At 50.3% G+C, this 20,213-nt stretch overlaps 1 protein-coding gene across 1 annotated transcript in view; it reads left to right on the top strand.

The window, feature by feature from the left end:
- The window catches only part of IGSF3 (immunoglobulin superfamily member 3), a 94,066-nt gene that overhangs the window by 70,618 nt on the left and 3,235 nt on the right, over positions 1 to 20,213 (top strand). Inside the window, exons 7-9 of the mRNA XM_077174555.1 lie at positions 13,093 to 13,503; positions 15,108 to 15,515; positions 19,278 to 19,715. Of these exons, the coding sequence (XP_077030670.1) occupies positions 13,093 to 13,503; positions 15,108 to 15,515; positions 19,278 to 19,715 (1,257 nt within the window). The remainder of the gene's footprint in view (positions 1 to 13,092; positions 13,504 to 15,107; positions 15,516 to 19,277; positions 19,716 to 20,213) is intronic.

Below are 20,213 nucleotides of genomic sequence, written 5' to 3'. Positions count from 1 at the left end.
TCTCCAAAAAGGGTCATTCAGCACCCCAGAATTATTAAACAGCTGAGAGCGCTGTCTACTTCTGTTCCACTACAGTCACCTTAATCTGAAATAACTTCAGGCTGCTCATTGGTGTCTCAGTCCTAGCCTTTCCTTTGCCATTAGCCATGGCTGCCTGCCTTGACCCATATGCTTGGGGTGACCTATCTCCACTAAGGGACACCATAAGAAAGGCTTGTCTGGAGGTCTTTTGGCAAATGGAGCTGGCATGTGTTTCTAGACTGTAAGTTAATGTGGGGATTCTAGTTCCCTCTCAAACCCCTGCTCCCTGTTTGAGTGACCTTTCTATTTGATAGGTTCCAGGTGCAGACATGGAAATCAGTATACATCAGCCTTTGAAGTGTGTTGAGGAGAGAAAGGTAAATTAGTGGTGGCCTTCTTGCTTTGTGAAATCCAAGAAGAAATGAGCAGTATTTTGAGAGATAAAACATGTAGGTGCTGAAGGAGGGAGCAAGGAAGGCAGGCAATGGCAGCATTAACCCAACTCTTGAGTACAAAGTCTGTGGGCACAATTGCACAAATCTCCTGTGTGGCATCTGAGCCAGAGTTGGCTTTTGAGAGTGATGTTCCTGATCCCTTGGGATCTTTTTGTTCTAAAGACTGGCAGTGTGAGGAAATCCCCTATAAAGGGTGCTGGCTGTGTGTGTGAAAGGTTATAGAGAATTTAGTTATCATGTGAGTTGACCAGCAGTAGCCCTGGGATCCAAAGCTCCCTTTCCTGGCCTGCTGCTCGGTGTCATGCAAGCCTGCACACCTTGGGTTGGGAGCTCATGTGTGCTTTACAGGGACAGAGACCTGCACTGCTTTAGGGCCACTGCTGAGTTTTAACTTCTGTAAGCTGGGGCAGAATTCCAGGCTGGTGTGGGGGGCTGTTAGACATGGAGACCACACTGGCTAGATACCCTGTGGCTGTTTCATTTCCCTACAATGCAGTGCTCTCCTTTTTACTTCCATCTCTCAAGATGCCTGTTGTTTCTTTCTTGGTGAGCTCTTCTTGCAGCAGAAGGGGAAGAATAATAAAAGTACATCTCAGTTCACACCAGCTGCTTTCCTGAAACCAAAGCTGGCAGGAGACCATGCACAGTAGTGCAGTGTGAACTAGAAGTGAGCCCTGAGTGCAGGAGTAGAGATTTCTTTTGTGATTGGGGCTCCCTTTCTGCTGTGGTATCTGGTCTGCCTCTGAAAACCTGAGTCTCATCCCTAAGGCCCTCATCCCTTTCCCCTGAGGGTTCACCACCATTTTCCCATCTAGAGACATTGCTTTGCCCTTTGCCTTGTCCCTTTCCAGGTTGAGAAGAGCATCCAGCATGCAAGGCTTAGTGGACTGATATTTGAGAGATCCATCAGGATTAGCTGTGTCCTGTCCTTGGAGAGGACATGTGTGGTGGCTCCCTGGCACTTACAGTTTCCTTGGGTTTTAGGGGAAGCAGGGGGTTCCTGTTGAATCCAAGTGGCCCTGGAAACATTTGGATTCAGGCTGAGCTCTCAGTGCTCACTGAGATGCCAGCTGACCTCACTGTTCCCTGCCCCTGTTCTTGCACAGCACAGAGGACACACAGCACTTGGGCTCTGGGTCCTGCCTGAGGGAGGAAGGTGGTAGATAGCTTCAGACAGGACAAGGGGAAGACCCAAGGGCTGTCAGGCAGGCTCTGTTCCCATCTCCTCCTTGGATCTTGCTTCTCCCTGCCAGATGTCCGGGGATGAGACAGCAGGCACTGTCTGGGAGCAGTGCATGTCCATGTGGTCTGCAGGACTCAGACAAGGGCAGCAGACAGTGCACAACAGGGGCTGTGCTGCAATCTGGGCAGGCTTGGGTGTCTGCAGAGTGCTCTCTCTTTTGGCAAGGAGGCTTGGGGCAGATTTGTGCTGGTGTTCCAAATTGCTATTGTCATTTTGTGTGTTACTGCACTTATCATTCCCCTGCAGCACAAATGAGGGGGTGATTCAGCAAAGTCCTGGGGTCTGAGTGCTGGAGACTGTGTCTGGCAACAGCAGAATAAGAAAGCAGGGCTTTCACACAACACCCCCACCCTGAGAGCACCTTCTCACCCCTTTCATAGTCATGCAGCTCCCCACCCCTCCATCCTTGTGTTGTCCCTTGTCCTGTTCCTTCGTGACTAAATCTGGATCGGGCGCTCAGGGAGAAGCTGCAATCGCCTCTATAAATCTGTCCTCTTGCTGCTGGGATTTTGACAGTAATGAACATGGGAGGAGGGATGGCAGGGGATGATAACTGAGCAGACTCCAGGGGTGCTGGGCTCCTCACTGCTTTTTTGCAAGCCAGTCTACAGCAGATTGATTGACCTGGGAGCCGTCGAGCAAGCAAGGCAGTCATGCTCTTCATTAGAGCATTAATTATCTTCCAGAGGCTCTCCAGGGACTGCTTCTTAAAGTTTGGTTTATTAGGAGCTGTCAAGTTGAAACCATCATGGAGTGGGGGGTGGAGGCTTGTCAGGCTGGCCTTGGAAGAGCTGGAGGTGGCTTCTTCTGAACCTCACCTTTAGGAGTGGGGTGAGCCAGAGCTGTGCTCTCCTTGAAGCCCTGCATTCAGGTGGGTGCAGAGCCCTGTGCTACTTTTCTGATCTCCACAGGAAACCAGAGAGTGGCTGTGCTGGGCTAGCAATGGCCAGAGAAACCTAATGAGGGGAGAATGAAGGACTCTTAGTTCTTTGTCCAAGCCCATCCATGGCAGCCACAGGGAAACTATTCAGTGTCATGCTCCTCCTTCTCTCTGAAGGCTCAGTGAGCAGCCAAGCAGTGGATGGTTGTGACTGTGCAGGCTTAGGATGCTGGGAAGATGAAGAGAACTGGAAAAGGAGGCTGCTTTATAGCACACTTAATGCTGGGAGAAGAGGACTGATTTTCAAATAATTAGCTACCAAGACATTTGTGGAGTATAGTGAGAAACTTTCTTAATTCAGGAAATTTCTGTTAATTTCTGTCATATTTCTGTAAATGCCTTTATTTCATCTCATTTTAGTAATTCTTAATAATTTCAGTGTTTAAGGAATCCTCTCAGGGATGGATGTGAAAGATGCCTTTTTTACTACAGGTGGCCAGTGGAATGACCAGACTCTTGAGTGGAGGCTCAAACAAGTGTTTTCAAAGGCCACAAAGTCTGTGCTTTAACCTGACACTTTTTGCTTCTGGCAGCATCCAGCAATAAAGTTAAGCAAGCAGAGTTAATGAGCTGGAAACTTCCTTACAGAAGTGAAGTCTGGAAACTGAAGTTTGCTGCTTGCTTGATCCCAGAGTGGTTTTGCTCTGTGGAACAGCACTGCTTCCCTGCTTTACAGTTGCCTGCTCCATCTGGCAGATGGTTGTACTCCTGCTTGAGTGCTGAAGGAGTTCAGGAAGAGCTCAGAAGAGAGGAGCTCATTCCTCAGCAGCAGTGGCTGTGGCACAGAGCAGCTTCCTCTTCCCTGGGTGCTCAGGACTTGCTCCTTTCCCTTCACTGCCAGTGGGGTAAGACCTGCTGTTCCTCCTCAGAGCTGCTGCTCCTTCATTCCAGCACACTGAACGCATGAAATGAAGGGGCTCAGTGTTGCATGACCCAGAGCTGTCCCCTTGCATGGACCTGCATTAGTGACCCAGCCTGGAGCCCTTTTTCTTCTGCAGATAGCAGAGCTAGGGTTAATTCTCCTACCTTGTACCCCAGGTAATCTCCTACTCCTGCCCACTTGCCTTGGGGAGCTCTGTTGCCACACTTGCCAGGTCCTCTGGGACAGATTCTCCACTGTCACTTCCTTGGCACAGTTACTGATCCCAGGCCAGCACCCCAGGGTGCTTTTTCTCTACATTTAGCCATCACTCCTTCCTCCAAACATGCCTGTCCTCCTGGGTGTAAGCAGCAGGGGAGGGAGCTCGTGCTGGATGTGCTGCTGCGTTCCTGGTGCTGTACTGGGGGTGATGACACTGGCCTTGTGGGGTCAGAGCTGTGATTCACCTCTCCCTGCATTTGTTTTCCTTCTGGGAGTGGTGCTGCTTGGCTTCTCTGCTGCTTACCTCCTTCTGTGAGAGCCAGGTGTGTTGAGCTGATTGCAGCCAGTTATGTTCACAGTTTCTCTTGGGACTCCAGCCTGGAAAATGCACCCAGGAGCATGACCTGAGAAGTTGAACTTTAAATGGATGAAGCATCTTAGATGCATTACACAAGGGTGAGGAGTGTGGGAATGCATCCTTGCACCTAGTGGGACCTTAACCTGACTCAGCCTGCTCTGTGTGTGCCCACTGATCTTAGTGCAGGCAGTCTTTCTTTTCAGCCTCCTGACAAGGCTGACAGTGCCAGGAGACTTGGGCCATATCCAGGATATGTTGCTCTCTTCAAATTAGCTCTCTCCATGGTTACTTTTTGGATCCAAATTTTTCACTTCCATTTCAGAGTACTCTCTGTTTTCTCTCTTTGATATCTCCTGAGCAGTTTTCCACTCCTGTTTGCAGCGTGGATGTACAAAACCATGGTGTCAGCCTGTTTGCAGTCTGTGCACATGCACCTCCTTTGATGTTGTCTTGAACAGTTTCTCTCTCTCCACACCCTTTAGCTTCTCATTGATTCCCTGTTTGCTTTCCTTGGACTAAAACACTCTGCTGTGAGCAGTACTTAGACGGTGTCCAGCTCTAAAGCTTTGTACTCCTCCTGCCCTTGAAGATCTCAAAAGCAGAGTCAGCAGGGGCAGCCCTTGAGGGAGAGGGGGGCTGGTGATGAGCAGCTTTGCAGCCAGGTGCTGACCACTCTTGTCCTGTCCCTGTCTCTGCATGGAGCCCCAGCTCTCTGTGAGGTGAGTGGCCTTGGGGCCAGCAGGCTCAGTGCTGCAGCAGCACAGTGTTGCTCTTGTGCATTCTCAGCCCTCCAGTCAGAGCAGAATCCCTCCTCATATGCCCAAGCAGCACCTTTGGCAGTCCATTCCTGTGCATGGCACCTACACCATTTTTTTGTGTTCTGTATCCTGAGGAATGCTGCTCCTGGCATGAGAAACTGCATGTTCTGACATTGGTCAAAGACTGATTCCTGGGTTCACTGAACCTGAGATCTGCTTCCTTACAGCAAAATGGCTGCAAACATGCTGAACCTGTGGCTCAGGTTCTTTTATTTCAACATATGTATGTATACATAAAAGTTTTCTCTTAAGGCCATCTTACTTTCTTAAATAGGCATTTGGGATGCTGCTAAAGAAAATTACTGTGGTTTTCCTTGTCCCAATTAACAGAGAAGCAGGGAGTTCAGATGATGATGGATCTATAGCCCATTATGCTGAAATATGTCCTCACTCCTTAAGAAGTTCAAAAATACAATTCCTTCAGAAATGACAGATGGCTCATTTCACTTGGTTGTTCTTCCAGCAGTAGTTGTACTCACTAGTTGTGGAAGCAGCAGCATCCATGAGTGTTCAGTTTTGGGGAAATGGTATCTTCAGCTGCAATTAAATGTTGCCATTCCCAGGACTTGGTAATAGTGGCTCCCAGGTAGGAAATAAACTCCTGCAGGTGGAGCTGGCCTGGCACTTTGCTGCACAGAAGGAGGTGATCCTCATGGTGATCCTCATCCCCAGTGTGGGCTGCCAGCTGCATGGTCCTGTCCCATTCCTTGTGCTGGCACAGGTCCTGCTGTGCCACACAGTTCAGTTTAGTACACCTGCAGAAAGCTAGCCCAGTGGAAGGGAACAGTTAAAGGTGAGTGGAGTGAGCTAATGCTTGGATGAATTCAGCTGGGTCCTTCTCAGGGGGCTTCTCTTTGCATGGAGAGCAGTACCTGACACTGGCGGGGCTGGTGTGGCAGTATCCCAAAGATCTCCTGATCCTGCCTGAGGTCTGTCTGGAGGGCTTGCTCTCTGGGTGGCAAGAAAATGACATATCACACCACCCTAGGAGCTCATCTCTGTCTGCCCAGCACTCAGATTTTCAGCAGGAGCTGCTGAAAATGGCCCAAGTCAAAGGCAGCGTGTGTGAAAGTCAGCCCTGCACTACAGGGTGCACTTGTGCTCTGAGCGTGCAACTGCACAAAACTGCCACGTTGTTTTGTGAGGGAAGAAATATCTCAGGAAATCCAGCCTCCAGCATGGCATGGGAGCTGGTGTGTGGTGCTGCTGTGTGTGTTACAACTTGCTCTTCAGGTGCATTTAATTACTTTTTTTTCCTAATTGACAGAGCACTCCTTTGTTTGAAATCTTTCTGACGAGGAGTTGATTAAATATCTCTGTATGTTATTTTTTTATTTCTTTATCTTCAGTGTAGCTTGGTAGTGAATTTATCTTCCAGTGATCCTATCTCCATATTTTAATTTACAAGTGATCAGTGAGCTGTATATTGTTTTCTGACAGCAGGCACAACTCATGCTGGGAATCTTTTATTCCTCCCTCCCCTCTTCTCTCTCATGTAGAACTTTTATCTGCATTTCAGGGTTTTGCAGGAAAGTTTCTGATTTTAGGTTTATGAGGCCTTTTGCTTTGGGGTACATTTGTTTCTTGCTATTCTTTACACTGACTTGGTTTCTGTTTCTTGGGGAAAGCCTTGTTTCTTCCAGGCCAGTGGTACATCCCAGCTGGTGGTCTCTGCCTTAGCCTTGGCTGGACCTGGGAGGCTGTGAGCTCCCCAGCTTTTTCCATCCTTGCCTTTTCTGTATGTGCTGGCAGATGTATGGCTTCTGGGCTTTAAAAAGCCTTTCTGGGTCACACATGATTCCTCCCCAAGGCCCCACTTGGTTACCTGCTGGTTTGATTGCTGCTCCACAGGCTCCAGCACGGCTGGTAATGCCAGGCTGCTCCCTGGCCAAGCACATGTCCTTGTCACTGCCTGCAGTCTTCACATGCAGAGATGCTCCCAGAGTGTTTGGTGGGTCTGCAGTCTGACTGTGCTGCTTTTGGGGAGGGGCAGGGCATGGGGCCACTTGTAGGAGCTTTGGGATGATCAGACTTGGGGCTGGAGCTGGTGGGGGTGCGGATGAGCAAGCAGATCCACCCTAAGATTTGAGGAGAGGTGCCTGTTCTGCTTTGCCACAGCACCCTCTGGCACCATTTTGAGAGCATCAAACTCCACTCCCCAGGCTGCAGTAGCACAGTGTCCTTCAGTCCTGTGCCTGTGCTGGAGGCTGAGTGCTGGGCAGGGCTGTTGGACAGGTGATGGTCAGCACGGACGTGCACAGCTACTTAAATACCCAGCTGGTCTTGCTGCAGCAGCAGCTGCTGTGAGGCTGGGGAGTGTCTGGGCTGCCTGCTGGGCTGTGGACTTCACAGCAACTTGCTGAACATGTTGAAATGCAGGTCACTTGGTAGTGAGAGTCACAGCCTCAGCTCTTTTGTCTGACCTCATGGGAGGGGGCTGAAGCTGAGCCTTCCTCAGGAAAGGGTTAACGCTGTCTTTCCTTCCCACAGAGCTGCTCTCCCAGTAATTCAATCATGTCAGCCTGTTTGCAGGCAATAATTCATTGTTATAGGAACACTACAGTAAAGTGACAAGTTAATAATGGCAGTAATAATGGCAGGCAAAGTCTAATGCTATTTCCCTTTCTGCTGCTCCTGTTGCACCAGCAGCCGCCCATGTTGGCTAATGCAATTTGCAACCTCACTAATCCAGTTTCAGGAGGAATTGTGTTCAGTTAAAAGAGAATAGCCGGAGTCGGGAGCTGTGCTGCCATGTTCCTGCCTTCTCTGGGGAGGTTGCCCCAGTGCTGGAAGCCTTTGTCTTTGCTTTGCTGTGATTTCTGTGCTGTGGTTAGGCTTAATGAGCACAGTCCTCCTAGGAGCATCTTGTTTTCTTCCTTTCTGTAAATGCCTTTCTTCTGATGCCTCCTCTCCAAGAGGACTTGCACATCTTTCCCTTTTGAATGTTGGTTTGATTTCAGCTAACCTAATGAACGTGAGTCACCCAGCTCTCAGCATGCTGAATCAGTAGGCTGGGCGTGTACTTGCTTGACTCTGTTCAGTCATTAAAGCAGGAGTCCTTGCAGTGTCTGGGGAGGTGGAGGAGACTCCTCAGCCCTGCTTTGTGGAAAGGAGAAGAGCTGGCAAGGGTCTGAATGTCAGTACATGTCTAAGGCTGTGACAGTAACCTGCACACCGGTCTCTTAAATCCCAGGCAAACATCCTCCTGGAGGAATTCAGGAATTGAGTGTTTTTCAGGCCTAGTGAGGGAAATGATGAAGCACCTCTGCGATGTGACCACAGGCTGAGGGCATGGCTGAGTTTGTGCCAAAGGCCTGGCCAGTGCCCTTCAGGGCTATACACTGAGTGTGCTGGGGAGAGAGGGGTTCCTTGTAGGAGTCACCGTGGGGCTGTGCTGCTGGAAAAGAATCTCTCCTGACTGGCCTGCTAAACCCACTGTACGGTGTTAAACCAGGGCTGGGCTCAGGTTGGGCTGGCCTCATTTCTGCTCCCCCTGCACACACACCTCAGCACAGTGAAATCTCGGTGGAGGCTTTTAAAATTAGGACATTTCCCCAGAAAACTTTTTGCAACATTTCATCAGTTCTTTCCAAGCAAAAGTGTTCTCGGGAGGAGCTCTCCCCAGCGAGCAGCAGCCTCCAAAGTGGGACACTGCCTCCCTGCTGTGGTGACAGGACTTTTGGGGACTCTCTGGGATGGTGGTGGCCATCCTCCTGCCCTCCTTCTGGCCATCCTCCTTCTGTGCCACAGCTGCTGGTTCATGCAGAGCTGGCTCCTTCCCCAGCGGATGGCCCCCTCCTCCTTTGCTGCAGGGGCAACATTCTGGGGTTTTGTGTGGGGCTGTTTTGAGGAAATGGTATCTTCAGCTGCAATTAAACATTGCCATTCCCAGGACTTGGTAATTGTGGCTCCCAGGTGGGAAGTAAACTGCTGTTGTGTTTTCTTGCTGCCTACAAGGCATAATGATGTGTTTGAGATGGAGCATCTTCTTATTACAGCATTTTTAGGTACAGGTTGCAAAGTGCTTTGCTAAAGGTAAGTGTTGTAACCCCAGCTTGATGATTAGGAAACAGAGGAGAGGGAGCCAAGAGGCAGCAAGTCAGCAGAAAAACCATGAATCACATCACTGTCTCTGTCCTCCTCCTCTGATGACTGCTCTCCCTTCCCCCAAATATTTGTGTAACTGTGCTTACCACATGCTCAGCTTGAGGAATGGATTCTGTGGAGAAAACATCTACTACATATCAGCTTGTAGAGGATCTGGCTGTGTCATAGCTTGCTGTGGTGTCTGACCTGAGGTCCCAGCCAGAGGTGCAGGCTCTGAGGACCAGAAGCTGCCACAGGCATCTTGAGATAATCAATGATAAAAAAAAACTAAGAGGTTTCTAACCATGACTTGTTGCCAGTGTAAATTGAAAGCCTTAATAGCATATGTAGGGCCAATTACAGTACATTAAGGTACAATATCCTCTTTACTGGCACTCTCCAGGGAGCCAGGAGACATTGTGGCAACAAGGATTATGGTTTGCAGATGATATGCACGATAACTTCACCTAGACGCAGGCACCTGTTCCTCTCACAGAGCAGATGTTTGGGAGGCTGTTAAGAGAACATCAGCCCCTTGACAGCCAGCAGAAAATGCTGGGTAACTGTGTCTGTTCACACTGCTCTGCCCACCACCTCTGCTGCCTGACATAGGGCTGGAGCAGCCCTGCTTCACCTAAACCCCAGCCCCTAGGGCCCAGCAGATCAACTCAGCATTGGAAGGCAAAGCCCTTTCCTGGCTCTCTGCCTAGGCAAATCCTCAAGCCAGGAAAGGGAGTTTCCCCCTTGTCAGTAGGGTGAGGTTTCTCTGGCTGGGTGCCTGGGGTGTCAGACTTCTTGCAACCTCACTGGTGCACCAGCAGCTACAACCATTTCCATGTCATGGCAGCATCTTTGAACGTGACCTAGCAGGCTGCACGTGGCAAGGAGAGACTCAGTTTGCACTGGAATAGGTTTACCACCAGAATGGGAAGAGATGGATGGACTCCCTGGTGTTGTATTGTGCCATTCCCATTACCCTGGACCACCTGCTTCAGTATTATCTGTTTTCTCCTTTTTAAATAATTTTTCCCAAATGCAGTATGAGCTTTGTGGATTTGTTTGTGTATCTGTGAACAGTGGCTGGTGGTAAGCCCCATGGCAGAGCAGAAGTGTGAGTTACCCCACAGAGCTTCCCATGTCTTAACCAGGATCTTTCCCCTGAGGGTGAGGCTGCCCCAACCTGTGTGCCACAGGATTTCCAGCTTAGCTGTTATCAGCCTGTGGTCCATAAAAGCCTTGAATCACTACTGTGGGATCTGTAAAAGGTAATGAAGAAGAGATGGGTGCCTATGTACTGTGCAGGAACCAGCCCTGGGATGTGGAAGCATTTGGCATTCACAGAATTGGAAAAGACTGAGAATGTCCTCTCTAATTCTGTGGGAGGGAAACAGAACCTGCGCTTGCATCTTCTGCGGTGTGCCTCCCTTAGGAAAATAATTCATGTCTGATGAAAAGTGCATTTGCAGGGATGTCATTACGTATCACTGATACCTCTAATCTAGAGGAAACTTCGTGCACAGTGTTATATGAACCTCTGCAAGAGTATAGTCTGGCAAGGAGAAGACCTGTGATTCCCTGCCAGGGCTTGCTGCTCCAGCTGGGAGCAGCTGTAGAAGCACTACCTCATCAATATCTTAGGGGCTCAGTGCAAATGTGGGCAAATTCCTGACTGCTGGCTGCAGTGGCTGCCAGGGATGGCTGGGAAGGATGGGGGGGGTGTGTGTGTGTGAAATTCAAGATCTCATTTTTGCCAGAGTTAATAAGATTGCTTCCCCATTACTCTCAAAAAGATTTCTTCCCAAAGGTTGCATGGGAGCAGGGAAAGCCGCTGAGGGGCCATCTGAGAGTCCTTGGATGACCTCAGGGGCCCATGCTGTTTGTACACAGTGACAATTACTGTGATTATGGTCTGGGAACAAGCCCTCACTGCTTCATTGGAATACATCTGTCATGTACAAGGTGGGTCTGTTGCCCCAAACACTAAGATTAGAATTACTCAGTGTCAGCCATCCTCATTTCATCTCCTGGAGGTGCTGCAGTGTGGGAAGAGCACTGTGAGGGAGGGTCGCTTGCCTCTCAGCAGCTCTGGTCTGTGTGTACCCTGGCTTTGTGTGTGTGTGTGTGTGTGTTGATATTGAGCAACCCACCACACACAGCGTGTGTGTATATACTGCATTTTAATAGATATAGGGCTACTGACTTAACATACACAGTTGCTATAGTAACAAAGGTTTCCGTAGTAACGGTTGCAGAAAATAATCCAGTACCAATTAAAAATAAACTGTTTGGAAAGGGGGCTGGGGGAGAAAGGAAACTGCTGAGAACCACCTCCTCCTTTATTGGTTCATCTCCTAGGGACTTGGAAGATTGATTAATGCTCGAAATAGCCGTTCTTAACCAATGGTGAGCCAAAAAGGTGGGATGTGGGTGGGTGTGGTGGCTAATGCTGTTGTCCTGGAGTGAAACAAAGGGGAAAGAATGTGTCTGGGGTATGGCAGAAATACAATAGGGTGATACTGACTCTTTCCATTAGGTTGAAGTCCCTGGGGAGGAAAAACAAGGACAGTTTCCCTCCTTTCCTTCCTCCAGTGTCTGCATGCCATACCACAGGCACCAGGCACGGAGTCTTTATTAGCATACTGATTAAAGCCACGGGCAATCCAGGCTCCAGGGGAATGTCTGATGCGATACCAGGATGCCTATCTCAGATGTGATAGCGCAGAAAGCGTCGCTGTGGTGGGAGTTCCTCCCATTTGAAGTTGTTTGTGCCCATCCTCTCCCTGGGCACTGTCACTCATCACTTGTGCCGACAGGCATCCGAGGCCCTGGTGCCCAAGGGAAGCTGGAAGCACAGCGTGATGCAGAGCAAGGAGCCCGTGCCTTGGTGAGAGAGAGAAGACAACGTTGCTTCCTCACAAACACAGGATGCGTGGGATGTGTTTCCAGGGTGTGGATGGGCACACGTCCCCTGGCAGCCTTCAGCTGTTTGTGCCTGTGGTGCCACACTTTCGTCGTGCCACTTGTACCCGTGCGCCCTTCAAGTTTTATTTAAGAGATTTGCAGCTTGTCAGCAGCAAGGCAGCATTCCCCCTTTCAGAGGGGAACAGGGGTGTGAGGAGAGGTGAAGGAGGGGAGGCCCATGGTGGCAGAGCTGCTGGGAGCAGGGGTGTGTCTGGCTGGGTGGGAACTGCCCCTCTCCCCATCTGTGGCTGGCAGGGACTCCAGGGCACACTGAGCACAAGTGTCACAGGAGGGCGCCTTGTGTCTTCCCCTGCCAACAGGAGTGCCCTGCCTCAGGGCTGGGGTGACAAGCACAGTGTGAGCACACACTGCAACAGAGGCTCTTGTGTTTGTACAGGGAGAGAGGAATTGGGAATCTGTGTGTCTCTCCTTACAGGAACTAGAGCTGATGATTCTGCTGTATCATCCTCAACACCATGGGACTACTTAGCTACAGCGTGGGAACTGCACTTGTACTTGGCAAGCCAAGAGAGGTGATGGGCCTGTGGCTTGTCCTAGGCTGTGCAGTTTGTGATGGACTTGGAGCCAGATCTCCTGGCTGTGGGAGCAGAGCTTGCTCCCTGCTGATCCCTTCCAGTCTGGTGCTCTTTCTCCTTTTCCAGCTGTGCCTGCACTTCCTCCCCTAGCTATTGCATGTCTGTGGGATACATCTCACTGAAATGGCTGGCATGTGACAGCAGTGGGGTCTCATTTAATTTGCTTTCTCAGAAGTGGTTTTCTCTGGAACTGGTGAACAGCTCATTGCCCTGAGGTACAAGTGGTATGATTTCACCATGAGAAAAACCACTAAGTTTGGGTGTAGTCATCTTACTAAGTCTGGTGCCTTAGACCACTATGAATTAAAAAGAGTCTTTTAAAGGTCAGACTGTGAAAAAGCAACCTCTCTTGCTGAAGGACACAGTGGGAGGATCCAGGAGTGGATAGGGCTTGAAAGAAGAGATTTGAGTAATGTCTTAAAGGTATGTGGGATCCACGCAAGACAGCACTTTCTGGTCCACCCCAAATCTGGCGAATTTCTTTCCTGTGTTAATGACCCACCTCTCTCCATCCTTCTCCATTCCCCTCGCAGTGACCAAGCTGCAGGTGAGCAAGTCGAAGCGCAGCATCACACTGGTGGAGAACCGGCCCATCCCCCTGAACTGCTCGGTGAAATCCCAGACCAGCCCCGACTCCCACTTCGCCGTGCTGTGGTACGTGCACAAGCCCTCGGACGCCGACGGGAAGCTCATCCTGAAGACCACGCACAGCTCTGCCTTCGAGTACGGCACCTACGCGGAGGAGGAGGGGCTGCGGGGCCGGCTGCAGTTCGAGCGCTCCGCCTCGGGCGGGCTCTTCAGCCTGACCGTGCAGCGGGCCGAGGTGCGCGACAGCGGCAGCTACTACTGCCACGTGGAGGAGTGGCTGCTCAGCCCCAACCACGCCTGGTACAAGCTGGCAGAGGAGGTGTCGGGCCGCACCGAGGTCACCGTCAAGCAGCCAGGTGGGGTCCTCTTGGCACGGCCCGTGAGATTGCCACCCTGTCCTTGCATCCTCGTGCCTGCACATCCCTGTGTGGAAGGAGGGTTTTCCCTCCTTTAATGTGACTCCTGTCCCTCCAGACTGAGCTTGTGTGCCTTTCACTGTCCCCATATTAAGGTTGGCCATCCCCCACTGTCTGTAGGGCCACTGCATCCAGCCCAGGTTTCATTATCCTTGAGAGCATCATGTAGCAAGAGTGTCAGCTAGTGATTTACTGAGAGAGAACCCCTGTGTGTGTGCCTGTCTGGGAAAGCATTTTTGTGTCTTGCACGCAGTTTAATTTTACTCTGTGCCTGTGTGCTGGCAGGCACAGGGAGCCTTGTGTCTTTTCCCTTTGCACATGAGATGGGAATAACGTTTAATGAGGTGGGAAGCTGGCTGCCAGGAAAGGAGAAATATGCTCTGTGGGTGGTTTCTGAGCAGTGGATGACACTGATAAAGGTGAGCTGGTGGAGGAGCTAAATATAGCCCCCACAAGCTGGGACAGAGGGGAGAGGCAGAGAGGCAAGTACTGTCCAGAGCATTGGTACTTCATGAGGAAGCCTGCCTTGTCCTTGCTTGCTCCAGCTGCCTGTGTCCAGAAGATAAAATCCCTCAGGCCAGATGGGTACCAGGGCTGGAGTAGGGTATTTAGTGCATTTTCTCTGTCTGGATTTGGCTGGCTAGACACAAGCTCTGTGGACAAGGGTGCCTGAGGGATGTTGGACATAGGCCCCAGTGCAGCTTTGCCTGGTCACACACACTAGAAGCACAGCAGGGCATGGCTTGCTGCCAGTGCCAGCTCCTCATTTCTGTCTGCAGAGTCCCAAGATGGCTGAGGGGTGGTCAGGGACAGGGGGCTGTGACTGTCCCTCATTTGCATCACCCAGCTCTCTCTGGGAAGTACAGTGCTTCTTGCTTGCTGCAGCAGCAGTACCAGGGAAGTCCAGGCTGGCCCTGGAAAGAATTGTGAGGGATTTGGGAGAGTTGGACACGTCATTTCGCATAAAAGCGATTCCAGTCACCCTCCCGTGTATCAATGAAGTTGTGGAGCACAAACCAGGGACATTCCCAAGGCAGCAAAACACTGCGTGTGACTGTGCCCTCATGCCACTTCTTGTTTTGCAGCGGGGCTTCCCTGTAATCGACTGTCTGTTCTCTACCTTGCTGGTTTTTTTCCTTTTTCCATAACAGGGGGCTTACTGGTTGGAGTGTGATGAGGCTACTGCCTCATCCTAGGAGGAGAACAAGAAAAGAGTGAGGTGTGATCTCCCTTCATTAGGTCTCTGTGCACTTAGGACCTCCCAGGTCCTGGTGGGAGATTGTGGGTTTTCAGTTCTCTCCACTGAATGGGTTATTGTTGGTGACTAGCCTGAGATTTTCAGAAGACCCTAAAAAACACAAGCCTTATTTTCTTCTCCTCCTCTATTTTTTTTTGTCCTTTCTTTTCTCCGTCATTTTTTCCTCTACTTCCATATTTCTTCCACCACACCCCAGGATCGTGGCCATGCAGGAAAGGCTTGTGGGGTGACAAAGCACCCTTGCAGCCCTTGGTCACGTTGCATTTCTAACGGGCTTTTCCCACAGATAACCGCCTGCAGGTCAGCCAGACGCACAAGAACATGACGGTGCTGGAGAACGAGTGGGTGACCCTGGAGTGCCTGGTGAAGAACCGCAGCAGCCCCTCATCCCAGCTCTCGGTGGAGTGGTCCGTGTGGCGGCCGGGCCGCGCCGACAGGGAGGTGCTGGCCTGGCTGAGCCGGCAGAGCACGCTGCACTACGGGGAGCCGGCGGCGCTGGGCGACCTGCGGGGCCGGCTGCACCTGGAGAGCCCGGCCCCCGGCCTCTTCCTGCTCTCCATCCACAACTGCACCGTGCGCGACAGCGGCGCCTACGGCTGCCGCGTGGAGGAGTGGCTGCTCGACCCCAGCGAGCGCTGGTACAAGCGCGCCGAGCAGCTCTCCGGGCTCAGCACCCTCACCGTCAGGCAGCCAGGTCAGTGGCATCTGGGGCCACCTGCCCTGAGCAGCCTTGTGTCCTCTGGGGCACACACGAATTGCCGTCTGTCTGTCAGTGACACTGGGTCCAGGCACAGGGCAGGACCGCGGGACAGACCACGCCGATTCCCTTTTCCATGTCCTCTTGATTGCACTCCTGCTTTTCTGGAAAGGGTGTAGAGCAAGTTCTGCAACTGCAACTAGATGGGCTTGGCATTTTGTCACTGCATTTACTTTTTTTTTTCTTCAGTACTTTTGGCAGGTTAAATAGGGTAGGCTCCTGGTTTTACTCACATTTTGATTGAGAATAGGATGGAAGAAGCTACCTGTGCTTCCCAGGTGTGTGCCCCAGGGGCAAGGTCCTTTTATGAGAAGAGGCCAGTGGAGGCACACTGCTGAGTCTTACTGAGCTTGCTGTCAACCAGCAACCCCAGATCCCTTTCTGCAGGGCTGCTCTCTAGCAACTCCTCTCCTAGTTCTACTTGTGCATGGTGCTACTTGGACCTAGGTGTAAAATCCAGTCAGTTCAACTTGTTAAATTCCATTCCATTAGTTAAAGTCCAGAGCTCCAATCTATCTAGATCACTTTGTAAGGCCTCTTGTCCTTCAAGAGAATCAGCAGCACCTCCCAGTTTGGTATTGTCAACAAATTTGCTAATGGTGCATTCAACTCCTGTATCCAGATCTTTGATAAATATATTGAACAGCACTGGCCCTAAAATTGAACCCTGAGGAACACCACTGGTGACCAGTTACAAGCCAGAAGTAGCCCCATTCACTGTATCCCTTTGAACTCTGCCCTTCAGCCAGTTCTTTAGGCAATGCACCATGAACTCCCCCATCCCACAGCTGGAAGGGTGCTGTGAGGGACAATATGAAAAGCCTTCTGAAATTGAAAAACTGCATCCGCTGCCTTCCCTTCATCCACTGACACAGCAGGTGACACAAGGATATGAAATTATTTAACCGGACTTCCCCTCTGTGAAGCCATGTTGGCTGTGTCTGATGACTGCATGCTTCTGTAAATGCCTTTCAGTAGTACCCAGAATAATCTTCTCCATAGTTTTTCCAGGAACTCAGGTTAGACTGACACGTCTGTAGTTGCCTGTGTCTTCTCTCGTGTCCTTCTTGTAAATTGGAGTATATACTGGCCAGCTTCCAGCCAAAAAGCACTTCCCCAGACTCCCAAGGCCCTTGGGTATTTTCAGGAGGAGTTCTGCCATAACACCTGATGAGTCCCATCAGGCCCCATGGACTTGTGGACACTTGGCTGACATAGCTGATCCCTCACAATTTCAGAGTCTGTGGATGGAAAAGTTCCTGCACTCAGGGCCCTCTGACTCATGGGACTGGGCAGCCCAAGGTCTATCAGTATTATAGAAGACCAAGGCAAAAAAACATTGAATGCCTCTGCCTTTTCTTCATCCCTGTTAAATAGGTAACTGTCTTCAACAGGTATCAGTTCAACATTTTCTTCAGGCATCTTCTTGCCATTAACAGCTTTAAAAAGGTGCTGATACTACACTGACCAATTTCAGCTCTAATTGAGCTTTGACATTTGTCTCTTCTCCCTGCATATGTGAACTACAGCTCTGTAATCTTCCTGCAGAGCCTCATTTCCAGAGATCATTCAATTTCTTTCTCCTCTTGAGCTCCACATGGAGTTGCTGTTCAGCCAACGTTGTTTGACTTAGGACACAGTGGAGCTGTCTGCTCCTGTGCTCCCAAAAGGTGGTTCTTAAAACTGACCAGCACTGGTGGACTCCTGAACCCTTAAAAGCAGATTCCCAGAGTACTCTGCTAAGTTTTGCCTGTTTTAACCACAGATAAGATGCAAAGGCATTTTACCTTGGAAAATACAAATTCTCTAGTTTTTGAGGCATATGACTCAAGATTAAATGTCTTTCTCAAAGGCTGTAGGACAACAGTACAGTCCTCCTTCACTGAGTACTTTCCAGGTTCTAAAGCAACCACTCTGCATGTTCTGCAGTGCTTCGTGGCTGCCCATTCCAGCAAGAGATCAGCCTTGTAACTGTGCAGCAGAGCTGGCAAAAGCATGAGGTTCTGGAAAGATTTTAGTGGTCATTCCTGGCAGAGATTTGTACTGTGGAGGAGGAGCTGGGGACAGCAGAGCTCTTATCTGCCACGTCTTTGCTTGGGAAGTTTTGCTGGCCAAAGTGGCTTGAGCAGAGAGACCTCCCCAGGCAATCCCTGTCCCTGCTGGGTTGTCAGTACAGCTCTCCATCCAGTGTGATAATTGCCAGCCCTGATGGAGGGGATAATGAACAGCAGGAAAAATCTCTGAGGCTCCTCTTGAATTGCAGAAGAATGAGGAGTGGGAAGAAGAGAGGGAGTTGGGAGTTCACTAATTGAAGATTTTTTTTTTCTAGAAGTGCTTTGTTGTTGTTTGTTTTTGTTTCATAGCAGTCAGTACTTAACAAAATGACTAACTGTGCTTGTGACTCATGTCTCATTAGTGAGGATCTCCAGCCTCATCTGTCAGGGCTATAATCATCAGCAAGGGGGGGGAAAACCTCTTAGCACCTTCAGACATCAATTCTCCTCTCTCTGTTTAACCCCTAAAGGTGAGGGAGGCTTTGTGTTAGTTTTGATAAGCCATTTCCTCCCCTTCCTCCTTTTTACCTTCCTAGTCCCCAAAATTTCATGACTTAACTCATTCCTGTTTCTGCTCAGGAGTCTTTGGGAAGGTGTGAACTGCAAATACTCATATTGCTTATGGCCTCAAGAGCTCTGGCCTTAATTGAGGTTTTCCTCACAGGACCATTTAAAAAGGTTTGGGTAGGTGCTGTAATGAGAAGCCCACTGGGCACAGCAGCTCTGTGGCTGATGAGAGCTGAGGGACAGCAGCTCCCTCCTGAGAGACACCCAGGGTCTGCACAAGGGAGGGCTTGCCCAGCTCTCCTCACTGGAGAAGAAAGTGCCTCTCTCTTTGGTGAGCTATCGACTTGCCCTTCCTGCTCAGCTCCCACTTTGGAAAGGGCTTTTTAATCTTTAAATGAGAGCTTAGATCCAGACTGATTGTGATCCCTGGAGTATGTGCTCCCTGGCAAGATGACTAAACCAAATGTTAATTGCTCTTGAAGTCAGCCTTTAATCAACTCATCATGGGTTCTGGCCACTGTGTCTCTGTTAGGTAAAAACATCTCTTTAGCCTTGCAGCAAGCACTAGAGGAAAAAAAATGAGGAATACTTCTGGAGCATCCTTGCTGCATCAGTGTTGAGACCACATCTGTGGAGGAACCTCTTAGCTAAATGACTTTCCAAGCTGCTGGAAATGGTCTTCTCTTCTGTCATAATGATTTTCAAATCCTTTGAGCACTCTCAAAGAAATTAAAAGCAGGAAGTGCAATGTTCTATGCAGCAGTAGCTGGGGAGGAATAGCACATGGCTCCTCAGCACATGCACCAGACCTTGGTATCCTGACACATAGCATGTCTGGATGAGCTGCAGCAGCTTTCTCCTTGTTTCCCTTAGCTGGGGTGAGGGTGGGCAGGGGTAGGATGGTGCTTGCAGCCAGCGCCTGTTTGACCCCGTGCCAGATGGTGCGTGGTGAGGTGAGGATGCCGTGCCTGCAGGGTTGGCCTCAGAGGTCTCTGTGAGTCTTGGCAGGCTGCATCAAGATTTGGGTTTTGCTTGGATTGTTCCCAGCACCAGAGTCATGACAACTTGTGTTGAGATAGGGTGGTTTTGATGATATCTCAGCACTCACCTCTTGATTTTTGTCATCTTGTCATCTCAGATCCCACCTTGCAGGTGGACACAGCCACGGCCAACCTCACGGTGCAGGAGAAGGAGTCCTTCCCTCTGGACTGCAGCATCCTGTCCCGCTCCAGCCCCGAGTCCCACTTTGCAGTGACGTGGTACAGCCTGCGGGCCAAGGAGGCGGGCGACCACACGGAGCAGGGGGAGGAGGAGGAGGAGGAGGAAGAGAGGGAAGCAGTGCTGAGTGTGGGCCCTGATGCCATCTTCAGCCCCGAGGCTGGTCGCTGGGAGGGCCGCCTGCGCTTCCAGAGGCTCTCGGCGGTGCTTTTCCGGCTGACGGTGCTGCAGGCCGGCAGTGCCGACACGGGCAACTACTCGTGCCGAGTGGAGGAGTGGCTGGCGGATCCCAACGGCGTCTGGTACCGGCTGGCCCAGGAGGAGTCAGGGATGGTGGCTGTGCACGTGCAGGATGCAGGTGAGAACTGGTGGTGACTGTCTGGGGCCGTGGCCCCGGCATCCCCTGCGTCTTCCATTCAATCGAGATGAAAAGACCAAGGAGTGAGTGGGACTGGGGCAAGTCTGTGGTGCTGGTACTTCTCCAGTCAGCTCAAGAGTTTATAAGATACTATAAAATCTCCACCAGGGAGGACTGTGGTATTTTTGGGGTTTTTAGGACGAAGGAGGGATTGAGAATTTGACTCTATGTTTTCAGAAGGTTACTTTATTATTCTAGTCTACTCTGCTCTATTCTATTCTATTCTATTAAAGAATGTTACACTAAAATTATATTAAAGAATAGAGAAAGGATACCTTCAGAAGGTTATAAAGAATGGCAATGAAAATTCGTGATTGCTTTTAGAGTTTTGTCGCAGTCGGATGGTGATTGGTCATTAAGTTAAAACAATTTACATGAAACTAATTAAACAACTGCTTGTTGGATAAACAATTTTTAGCTACATTTTAAAGTGGTAAA

Source organism: Agelaius phoeniceus, chromosome 2 (assembly GCF_051311805.1).
Source record: "Agelaius phoeniceus isolate bAgePho1 chromosome 2, bAgePho1.hap1, whole genome shotgun sequence".
Lineage (NCBI taxonomy): Eukaryota > Metazoa > Chordata > Aves > Passeriformes > Icteridae > Agelaius > Agelaius phoeniceus.
The sequence above is the reverse complement of the archived record's forward strand: the minus strand, read 5'-3'. Positions and strand labels throughout refer to the sequence as shown.